Below are 12,329 nucleotides of genomic sequence, written 5' to 3'. Positions count from 1 at the left end.
TACTAATGGCGTCATTGATGACGTCATTTATATGTGAAATACAGTGTAATGCTAGAATAACCATGGCTTCTGCTATAAAATCAAGCAATGGATAAACTTTTCATTATTTACATTTTAATGTGGAAGGAAGAGGTAGGCCTACCTCTGGCACCTCAAAGCTCACGTCTGCTAAGGTATAAATAGGTAGATGGATGACAGAGAGATCATTTGGTATCCAACGATTGAGGAAGACACATCGGGGATTCAACTAATAATTTATCCCAGTACCTTGATAAGGAGGTTATTGCAACTACCCTGTCAGGTCGGATAAATTATTAAAAAGAAAACGTTTGAAGTTCCTAGACTAAAGAAGAGTTGCAGAATTTCAACAAGATTTTGAGCTATAGGGCCAGCGCATAGGAGTTTTACCTTAAGGGTAGTTGAATGCTATAGACGATAGCAAATATAGGCTGAACATCGGAAAGCTGAGACAGAGACCTAGAGTTTAGTAATCTACTGCGATAGTAGGAGAGTTCCAGCTTATAGACGGTTCAGCGTTATTGGCGAAGTACAGCCAAGGCATCGGGGTTATACCTGTATAGTAGTTGAATGCTACATGTAATAGCATATAGGCGCTGAGCATCCAGGAGTCAAGGCAATCATATAGAGTTGCAACTTCAATTAAGAGGACAGAGGCCGAGCATCTATGCGATAGGACTCGTATGTTGTTGATTCAAAGAATTGTCTGACGGGAACTTCAACAAAAAGACCAGTCAAGTATAGAGTCTTCAGCCTATAGGAGTTTGAGCTTGTTACTATTAATTGAAGATTGTTAGTTTGAAACATTTAGTGATTAACCTGGTCCCTGAAATTATCTAGCTCATACTTGAAATCATTTACAAATCATTGGTACACGAATCATTTAGGCAAGGTAGGCAGAGGAAAATTTATGTATGAGATATTTGGTCTCACCAGCTATACGTTTAAACAAAGGACATTCTATATATTTTGTCAGCTAGTCTAAGACATAGTCACCTTAGCGATTGAACCCATTTCATTGTTCAAGATACTAAAGGCGTAGGCACTTCCCTGGGTCATATAACTCGTATCCTGACATCCCGGTCACCTTCTATGACCTCTCCTCAAAATCTGGAGCCATCCAGGTACTCAGTCTTGGCTAGACTCATTGATATCATTACTACACGTTCTTGTATAGTATGTCTATATTTCCTTGCCATATGGGCTCAAACTAAGTCGAAAACCTTCGTGATTTAAACATGGTTTATATAGTGATATTTTTATGAGCAAACGCTGCCCGTCATCTTGATCATATGACCCTGTAGGGCTACCCGATGGATACACCAGGTACCTAATTTTGGCCAGGACCTATTTATCAACGTTGAATGTAAACTATTGTAGTTGGTAACTCGGAATTTGGAGATACTTTCCTCGAAATTTCGACATAATAACTCGAAATTTCAACTTAGTAACTCGAAATTTCGAGTTGGTATTTTGAAATTTCGAGTTAATTAATAACATACACCTGGCACTAATGCTCTTCCGTAGTTATTTGGTAAATATAAATGTAAAGAATTTCAAATATGAGAAATAGCGGTCAATTCACGGCGGTTGTCAACACGGCGGCTTTATGTCCAGCTGCGGATTGATTTTGTGTAAAATGAGTTTTTTTTTCCTCTTTAAATAAAGGTTTTATTATAAATATCATTGTTATTATTATTATTATCATCATTATTATTATTATTATTATTATTGAATAAATGTTTTAAAAATACTGTAATGTTGCAAATACGTGTTTCATTCAAACACGTTCGAAACAAAGATAGCATCATGCTAAACTAGGTCTTCATGTTGAATTATCGTCTTTGTGACATTCGTCAGCATTCTTTAAGGTGATGTCAATTTCCGGTTCTTCCTTATAACTAAACTATTACTGAAAACATTTATACAAACAGTCGTTGGCAACAGTAGGTCATCATGTTTATGACGAAGATATTAGAGGACTTATTCGTCTAAAGCTCGACTTTCAAATATTAAATGATCTCTTTTTTCAAATATTAGAGGGCATGCTTGTCTAGAGCTCGACTTTCAAACATGATATCTATTTTCAAATATTAGAGGGCTTGCTTGTCTACAGCTCGATTTTCAAATATAAAAAGGCTTTTTTATTTAAAACTCTACTTTCAAATAAGGCTCACTCGTCTAAATCACTTGTCTGGACTTTTAAATAAAATTTGTTTGGATTGTTAATGCCGGTTTACAGGGACAGAAAACTAGAAGTGCAGCTATAAAGATATAAATAAATAAGCACTGCCAATCAGAAAATTAAATTATTATAGGCTTTGAGTAAGGTATAGGGGCCTCCGTGGCTGAGTGATTAAGGTCGCTGACTTCAAAATCACTTGCACCTCATAGATGTAGGTTTGAGCCTCTCTCGGGGCGTTGAATTCTTCATGTGAGGAAGCCATCCAGCTGGCTTACGGAAGTTCGGTGGTTCTACCCAGGTGCCCACTCGTGATGAAATAATGCAGGGAGACCTGGGGTCTTCCTCCACCATCAAAGCTGGAAAAACCCCATATGACCTATAATTGTGTCGGCGCGACGTTAAACCCAGCAAAATAAATAAATAAAACTGAGTAAGGTCTGTCTTGAAAGTGATACACAGTTTAATCTTTTTCAGCATCCGGTTCTGTCCAGAGATGAAACGAAAGTGTTTCCGCTGGCGATCATTGCTTCTGCTAGCGATCGTCTGCATTCTTATACACATTTACCGACATTATTTGATAAATGCTGACGCAGCCTTAATGTCGTCATTGACAAAGAGAAGTCTTAAACGACTTGTACAAGATGTAAACTGTGCTGCTATCTTGAACGGTGAGAAGTCAGAAATCAACAAAGCAATAGAATTGATGAAGACTGGGAACTACTCGCGAAAACTGATTGCAGATAAAGACTATATTCAGCTTGCGACAAGCTGTGCTGTTTTTAAAAGCAGTCGAGGATATTATAACCTTGTCTCACCAGAAGAGGCAGAATTTCCTGTCGCTTATAGCATACTACTTTATAAAGACGTTGAACAGGCTGAGCGATTACTACGCGCAATTTATACACCGCAAAACTACTTTTGTTTGCACGTTGATGCTGATTCTAAACAAGAAGTACACGATGCCGTCCAGGGCATTGCAAATTGTTTTGATAACGTTTTTGTTGTTTCTAGAAAAGAATTCATAGTCTACGCGGGTTTTACGCGGTTACAAGCAGACATAAATTGTATGGAGAATTTGTTACAGCGTGGACAAATTTGAAAATACTTTATTAACTTGCCAAGTCAAGAATATCCATTGAAAACGAATAAAGAAATTGTAAAAATATTGAGAATTTATAACGGAGCAAACGATATTGAAGGTTTGACTGGCAGACGGAAGTTGACATTTCGATACAGAAATCGGTTTGTTTATAAACATATTGATAAAAATACCAAACCAAAATCATTTAAAACCAAACAGATAAAAGACGCGCCACCTTATAACATAACTGTTGTAAAAGGTAGTGCTTATGGTATATTTAGCCGAGATTTTGTACATTATATAGTAAATAATAAAATTGCACGAGAATTATTAGACTGGTTCAGAGATGTACTCAGTCCAGATGAGTATTATTGGGCGACCTTGAACTTCAACCATCACCTTGGGACACCAGGCTCACATTACAAAGGTGAGTTTGACTGTAACTGTTTGTGTGTAATAGGGCACAATTTTATTATGACATTCAGCCAGGGACATTGCTATGGAGCGTGTCTGTTTGCAAAATTGAATGACACACCCGTTAACACTATTATAATGCTAACATTTCAACTGTCAGCTGAAATAAAGGAGAAGCAGGCTATCATTTTGGTGATCCATTCGTTAATTTTGATACAGAGATGCATCTTGGGATCCGCGAGTCAGCATCACAATTTTATCATCGCAAGTTTTGGTGGGAGGGGGATGCGGGTAGGGGGAGGGGTGGTTGGGGGCGACTGAACATTTCCAGCTTCGGTATAGTACGAAAGAGCATAAGTGTATTTATTTTATATTTTACTAAGTCGAAATATCGGCTTACTGCTATAAAAGGACGACGATGTAAATGCCGGTACCTTTGAACGCTACCCGGTCATCGTCTATGAGCAGCTAGGTCTATCAAAGGTACCGATCTAGAGGCTCATAGAAGATTACCCTGAAGCGTTCTCGCCTAAAAATATCATTAGTTTTACAATGTTTAAGTCTACAAGGTTTTCAAACCAGTTCCAGTCTCATTTACAAGAAAATGTATTTACGAGCTATCGCTTGAGAAAAAAAAGATCGGGTACTTTGGGTACAGTTTTTGCGGAGGTTGAAGGAGCTGACCGGGTAGTGAACTTTGAACTTTGGAGTAACGCTAGAGGTTGTGGTAGGTCATTCATTGATAAACATAGTTTATATAGACTTATACATGTAAAGGAAAAAATCTTCTTGTCTGAAACCACAAGACCTAGGCCTTTGATATTTGGTATGTAGCATTGCCTTATGGTCCTCCCCTAAGATTGTTTAAATTATGCCCCTATGATGAAAAGATCCCCTGCCCCGGGGGTCCCAAATTTTACAAAGACTTATATAGGAAAAAATTTAAAAAGAATTTTGTCTGAAACTGCAAGGCCTAGGCATTTGATATTTAGTATGTAGCATTGCCTAGTGGTCCTTTACCAAGATTATTCAAATTATGCCCCTGAGGTGAAAAGAGGCCCCACCCAGGGGGTCCCAAATTTTACATAGACTTATATAGGATTTTTTTTTTAAATCTTCTTGCCTGAAAATGCAAGGCCAATGCTTTTGATATTTGGTATGTTGCATTGCCTAGTGGTCTTCTACCATAATTGTTCAAATTATGCCCCTGGGGTGAAAAGAGGACCTGCCCCGGGGCCCCAAGTTTTACATAGACTTATATAGGGAAAAAATCTTATTGTCTGAAAGTTCAAGGCTTAAGCCTTTGATATTTGGTATGTAGCAATGCTTAGTGGTTCTCTAACAAGAATGTTCAAATTATGCCCCTGGGGTGAAAAGAGTCCCCACCCCGGTGGACACTTGTATATGAGTTATATAGGAAAATATACTTCAAAAATTATCTGATCATTTTTCCTAGACTGTTTAATTATAACTACCTGATGACCCCAAGTAATTAGGGGCACTTGACTGTGACATTGACCTACTGACCTACGTTTTTGTTTTTTAAGAAACAGCCTTGAAATTTGGATGACGTATACAGTTTTGCACACCGATCTTAACAGCATAGAAATTTGGAGCACGTCAATAACTTTCGATAAATATTTCAATACTCATCTTTAATGTTCTTAGCCCTGACCTACTGACCTACTTTTCTGTTTTTGAAGCTACAGCAAAAAGATTTGGACCACATGTAAAATGTTTGATACAGGTTTCAATACTCATCTTGAATAGTCTTAATCATGACCATTGACCTACTTTTTCGTTTTTGAAGTTACAGTATAGAAATTTGGACCGCCTGAATAATTTTTATACAGATTTCAATGCTCATCTTGAATAGTCTTAATCGTGACCTTCTGGCCTACTTTCTTGTTTTTGAAGATACAGCATGGAAATTTGGACCACATGAAGAACTTTTAATACATATTTCAATACTCATCTTAAATATTACTAACCCAGACCTACTGACCTACTTTCTTGTTTCTGAAGCTACAGCAAAGAGAGTTGGACCACCTGTATAATTTTTTATCAGATTTCAGTACTTATCTTGAAGAATCTTTACCATGTACTTCCCACCTAGTTTGTTTTGTTTTTGAAGCTTTAGCAAAGAAATTTGTTCAAGCAAGCAATTAAACTTAGATGAGCGATATAGGGCCATCATGGCCCTCTTGTTTTTCAGATAACTGCTGAAGATTAAAGACATCCGCACATTTCTAGCTGATTTTATTACATTATTTGAAATAAGTTAGCGTGTTAAACATTTTATTATCATATTTTATCTTTAAACATACAGTACCGTTATGGCATGTCGTTCGTTGATAAATTATATATGTATTTTATTATTATTGTATGTTTCTTATTGTTATTCAATGTTGTTTCATTCACATTCTAAAATTTGCTATTGTTATTGTATATGTCGTTACTCTTATGGTATGTTCGATATTCTTATGGTAAAAGTCTTTATTGTTATTCTATGTTTCGTTATTGTTATTGTATCTTTGATATTGTTATTCAATGTCGTGTCATTCATATTCTAAGTGTTACCATTGTTATTCTATATGTCGTTATTCTTATTGTATGTTCGATATTCTTATTGTAAAAGACGTTATTGTTGTTGTATATTCATTATTGTTTTTGTAAGCTTGATATTCTTATTGAATGTGCGATTTCCCGCGATATAGATAGCACAGCGACGCTATACAAATACAATCACATAACATAGAATAAGAATGACACGTTTTGTAAATAGAATCGTCAGATATTGAACAACAATGATGACTTTTACCATAAGAATATCGAACATACAATAAGAATAACGACATATACAATGGTAATACTTAGAATATGAATGACACGACATTGAATAAAATAAAGATACAATAAGAATAACGAAATATAGGATAACAATAATGACTTTTAGAATACGAATGACAAGACATTGAATAACAATAACAAACATACAATAATAATAACATACATATATAATTTAGCAACGTTTGACATGCCATATACCGTTGCTGTTTTAATAAATTTACTCACGAGTTGTCAGTACTTCATCAAATAATGTTTTGTCCCTATGTCGAGTCCATAAACGTTAATGTGTCCAGGTAAATGATCGATCCGTACAGAGTGTGACGTCAGTACTTTTCGTCAGTGCGTCAGTATGTAAGCGCTAACGTAGTGTAACCAATGGCTAAATGACGTGCTAGCATTACCACTGGTTTATCAAACATGCAAAATTATCTGAAAATAATTGTTTCACAACATAAAACACAAGATGCTTTACTCTTGCAGAAATATTCTACGACTTGTATCACTTTTATACTTAGAACTTCTAGTTACTGTTTTTGTACACTTTCACTCTATCTCTGTTATTACTAAATAGATTTCATTCAAACTTCAAACTTAGATTGTTGTCCAACGTCTTCATCCACATCGGAGGCATTAATGACTCCAGTGATATCTCTTGCTTTCTCAGAAATGCCATTTTTCACTACCCACCATCAAAATAGTCGAGCGCGCTGTCGCCTATGACAGCTCTTGTTTTATATCTACTATATGAATATCATCGTTAAATATTTGTCTGCTAAATGAACAAGTTACGTTTTTATTTCTAATAAATATCAATTAAAGATTCAAGATGACAATAGAGACAGTAAAATGTATTCCGGATTTTAAATCTCTTTTCTTTTTCATTCAAGAAGTATCTGGAAACAACCATCTTACATCAAAAAGCTCTGTTCTTAAGCCATTTTGGATTACCATCTGTATATTCATATATCTCAATGTGCACGATAGTCTGGCCATGGCAAATATAATTAGGGGAAAAACGTAATTCGCATCTAGCCTTTATCTGGCAGCGTCCTGGTGCCAGCAAAGATATTTAAATTTGTCTTACGTAGGACTTAGTATCTCCTACGTAGGAGTTATTATCTCCTACGTAGGACATAATATCTCCTACGTAGGAGATATTAAATCCTAGATACCAAGTCCTACGTAAGATAAATTTAAATCTTTCTGCAGGCACCTGCCATCATTATCGCTGTCTGTTAACAGATACTTTGTAATCATGTCACGCAGTGAAATTGTTGATGGTAATTTTGCCGGGGTTTTAGTTTGTGACATTTTACTCTGTTTTTATTTTCAGACAAGCCAGATGATAAACCATGGCTGGCAACGTTTGCAGCATGGAGTGGGGAAAGCCCATGTCACGGAAAATTCGTGCGTAGAGTATGTGTGTTTGGGGTCGGTGACTTAAAGGCTCTCTCTAGTAAACACCATCTGTTTGAAAATAAATTCCACATAGATTACCAAAGGTATGCTTTAGACTGTATGGAAGAATGGCACTATAACAGAACTGCAGAAGGAGACTTGAAATCTTTAAACATTTCATATTATGAATCGCTGCCGTTTATAAAGAGAGATAAAGGGAGATAACACAAACTGAAAATAGTTTGCATGAAAACAATGTGACGGAAAATAGTTTGCATGAAAACAATGTGCTGATATACAACTGCTATAAACACCGAGATGTGGTCTTCAGGGTCGCGAATACATTTGAACACACACACACACACACACACACACGCAAGAGCTTATTTACATCTATGTATGGGCTGACATGCTACTCATATCAATACTTATCCCAGCTTGCTCAGAGCATATACGGACACTGTGCAAAGAGATTGTTCGTTACAACTTGCGCCAATTATGAACAGAAAACTTACAATGTTATTATACCAGAACATGACTGTTAGCAATAAACAATGTTTAATGTCCGTCCGTACATCTCTGAATGCATTGATAATTATACTGCTAAATTTCTAAACAGAAATTGAAGAAAAAAACGTTCAGTTTCTCTTTTACTGAATAATTAAAGTAAATATATTCAATGTCAATGTACATGTATAACACTATTAAAATGTTATCCAACAGCAGTGTACAGCAATTGCATTTATACTACTTTTTATAACTGAAATCAATACTAGGTTACTGTTATGTTAATGAATATGAACTATAACGGATTAGAATATAAGATATAAATCTACTATTCGTTTGTTGAAACTACCAAACTATTCGTTTGTTGAATCTACCACATCTTATCACTTAATAATTGCAATGAATGTAGAACTGTTACTGACGTATTCTGCAGCTAAGCGGTAGGTTATCTCCCATCGGTCACCTAAATGAAACATCCATTCCTAGAGCGTTTGGTAGCTGCAATTAGCGATTGTTGTTAGTGAACACTTTTAATGTACTTACAGTGTTTTTATTGACGGTTCGGTCACAAACGGAGCTGGGATTTTGTAGACTGGCCCCAGATGTTAGCAATAACCCCGTAAAATGGAGAGGAGGTGAATGGTAGAAATACCACAAACTTACATGAAAAATAACATAACGAAACAGACAAAAACGCGGTGAAAAAAACAACACCGCGTTGGAATAATCGGTTAAATATAAAGGAATCTTGGGGTTTAAACGCGTTTGGGTCATGCCAACCTATCGCTTACCCTATTTTAGACAAGACAGTGTACATAAAATAGTTCCTAGCTGAGTTAAGGTTTAGATATTATAAAATGTTTTATTCTTTATAAAATGCTTGTTCCAAACTCTGATACAGGAAAAAAAACTTAACTGATTTTTTAGTTTTGCTCGAAAGTTCTGAAAGCGTAAATGCTATTGTGTAACTTTTATGCAATTGATTTTTACGTAATATTTTATTAATGATTCTAACACGATCCGATTCATTTTCTTATTAAACAAAGAAGGCAGAAAACAGTGAATTATAATAGGGGAGACCGGGGATAGTTGTTACATTTTTCATATTTTATGGTGTATCGGATAAGTTATTTAGCCGATTTTGTCCAGCTTATTATCTTTATAAAGCTCAATCATTGCAATTTTCAAATTTGTACTGTTAAATCTAAAACGAAGAATATTTCTATCCGTTAAAGATAGTTGTATCATGTTGGTGAAATGTAACAACTTACCCCACCGTTGGGGTAAATTGTTACAGCGTCTGGGGCAGATTGTTACAATAAGCAATTTTACAAAGAATTTACATTTTTACAACACAACAGTAAACATACAATGCTTTCCAATCTTTTTATAACATGTGTAACACAACATTTTCATTTCACAAATGAATAATTTCACCGAGTTGGTAGTAGAACCTTGGAAGTTAAACAAAACCTTTCGAATTTCAAACCGTACAGGTCCATACTCTATTTTTTCAGCATTAATGCAAGCCTGAATAATGCTATAGGCTCCTACTATTTACTGAAACTGCTTCTTGTATTGTTTTTGTATCTGTTTGCATGTGTATAGGCAATACAATATGGTTAAATCAAAACATCGCTTGCATTTCTCCATCATATCCACAATGATGACAAATAGGACGATGTTTACATCTGTTTACATTTTTTCTTTTGTCTTGTTGCTTTCTGTTCTTTAGTATTGAACACTTGTTTTGCTCGATTTTAGTTACATTCTGGCCATTTGAAAAATCTGTTTACTAACTGGCATGGGTATTTCACCTCATTTACAGTAATATGTGCATGGGGTAGTTGTCATCTCTGCTATTCCATATAACTACAGCATAGTGCCAACAATGTCCATCCCCATATGCAGCTACCTGGTTCAATCAGGCATTTACTATAGCAAAAGTAGTGTTCTGGTTTTCCTCGTCTCAAATAAAGATTCTCTTCTAGTGAATCTTCTCTTTGGGGACAACTGGTAGTATGTACCAACGTGCCCCGCACAAATTGTAACAACATGCCCCGACCCCACAACACGTGACAATATCTAAGGTAGACAACTCAGAGAAAGCATGTAACATCTTGAGATTTTACTATTTTTAGCACAATTCCTTGCTTAGTCCAACAACATTTTTAAAGTTTTATATATATTTCAATTGTGCACATGAACCAAAAATGTATGAAAAACTCGAAAATTTACTTACGTGGCCCAAAATCTAGTTTTTTGTTCTATTTTTCAAATAACTGTTACCAAGTTAAATAACTCATCCGTGAAAGATGGCGACTTTTAAAACTAACAAACACGCATAATCTGTGACTTTATATGATGCGTCATCACTTCAATATTTGCAATGTAACAACCTACCCCATGTAACAACTATCCCCGGTCTCCCCTACAACAAATCACTGTTCTGACGTCACAGTTGTTACGTCATGGCGTCAAACGGCATAGCGGCGCTCCAGAAAAGAAACCGATTGAAAACGGCCAAATATTTAATGAATGTTGTCAAGGATGTACTTAAAAATCCTTTTTAACGTGTTAGAATCGAAATAATATATCTCATCCAGTGATTTGCTCTTGAATAAATCATTGTTTGTCGTTCAGATGCGTATCATTATACCACTCGGGCTGCGCCCTCGTGATATAATTCCTTCGCATCTGAACTCCAAACAATGATTTATTCAACGACAAATCACTGGATGAGATATATTATTTCTTAAACACCCCACGGTCCATAGACCCCTTAAAGCTAAATTAAGGGCATTTTGCCAAAAAGATAAACGCTTTTCATAAATTCTCCTAATATCAGGATGCACGAATTTGCTATAGTTATGAATAATGAACAAATACATTACAATAAGGACATTATTTTCTTAGGATTTATTCACCCATTTATCTCTATCCAGTAAGAAATAAGTGTTTCTATTTTAGTATTCAGTCTGAAACATAATATATTATTGTTATAAATGACAATCGTGGCCGCATTAGCTGGGAGTATTAGGTATAGCTTCACAACCTTAACCATTTTGTCTTGCAAAATTCAGTTATTTGTATTTCATGTACTTATATGGTTTTCAGACAAATTGCGTAGAATATACAATAAAGAGTACATATACTTCACAGAGGAGACGTATAGCTTAAGAACACAATATAGAATAAATAACAAGGATCTGAACAAACATAAGCAAGAACACAGTGTCACTTACTTGCTACGCAGAACTGTTTGTTATGAAATTCCAAAGCTGCAGACAACCTAGCATTAAAGAGAAGGTTTCAAGCGTTAGATTGACTTAGACAGGCTGCCAGTGGAGTCATATGAACAGATACTGCTTTCATATGGACTGCAGCGTTAACATCTCTGTATCACTGTTAAAGGACGAAAGAGAGTACAGTTAAACAAAATGTTGACTTGTTTGTTCAATTATTCTGTTAACAGTTATAAAACTAGCATTGTTCACAGATAGTTCAAGATGTTTTTTGCGGATAAAGGATGTTTTTTTCCTTTTTTCTTTTCTTTTTAATTTCTTTTTTTTTTATTTTCTATTGTTTTTTTTTTAAATTTTTTTTTTAAGTTGTTTTTATTTTAATTGTCTGTTGTTGTTTTTTTTTACAAAAGAATTCGATAAAATATTAGACTAAGTTCTTATTCAATGCAAAAATTGTTCTATTTTTAACTTCTTGTTATTAAATGCTTTTCAATAGCCTAATCAAATGTATATTTGATATTTTATTTTTCTCAAAGAAAAAATAACTGATATAATTTGCTTCGAAATTGTTAATTTGTTAATTGTATTCTTTCAACTGAAGACCTGTCACAAATGTACATTTTGTATAAAT

At 35.1% G+C, this 12,329-nt stretch overlaps 1 protein-coding gene across 1 annotated transcript; it reads left to right on the top strand.

Moving 5' to 3' along the window:
* Positions 1 to 2,714: 2,714 nt before the first annotated feature.
* LOC123561972 (beta-1,3-galactosyl-O-glycosyl-glycoprotein beta-1,6-N-acetylglucosaminyltransferase-like) lies at positions 2,715 to 8,781 on the top strand. The gene is made up of 3 exons (XM_053524460.1): positions 2,715 to 3,286; positions 3,326 to 3,711; positions 7,882 to 8,781. The coding sequence occupies exons 1-3, from the start codon at positions 2,802 to 2,804 to the stop codon at positions 8,169 to 8,171; spliced, it is 1,161 nt and encodes a 386-aa protein (XP_053380435.1). The 5' UTR covers positions 2,715 to 2,801; the 3' UTR covers positions 8,172 to 8,781.
* Positions 8,782 to 12,329: the final 3,548 nt, after the last annotated feature.

This window comes from Mercenaria mercenaria, chromosome 2, assembly GCF_021730395.1.
Source record: "Mercenaria mercenaria strain notata chromosome 2, MADL_Memer_1, whole genome shotgun sequence".
Lineage (NCBI taxonomy): Eukaryota > Metazoa > Mollusca > Bivalvia > Venerida > Veneridae > Mercenaria > Mercenaria mercenaria.
The sequence above is the reverse complement of the archived record's forward strand: the minus strand, read 5'-3'. Positions and strand labels throughout refer to the sequence as shown.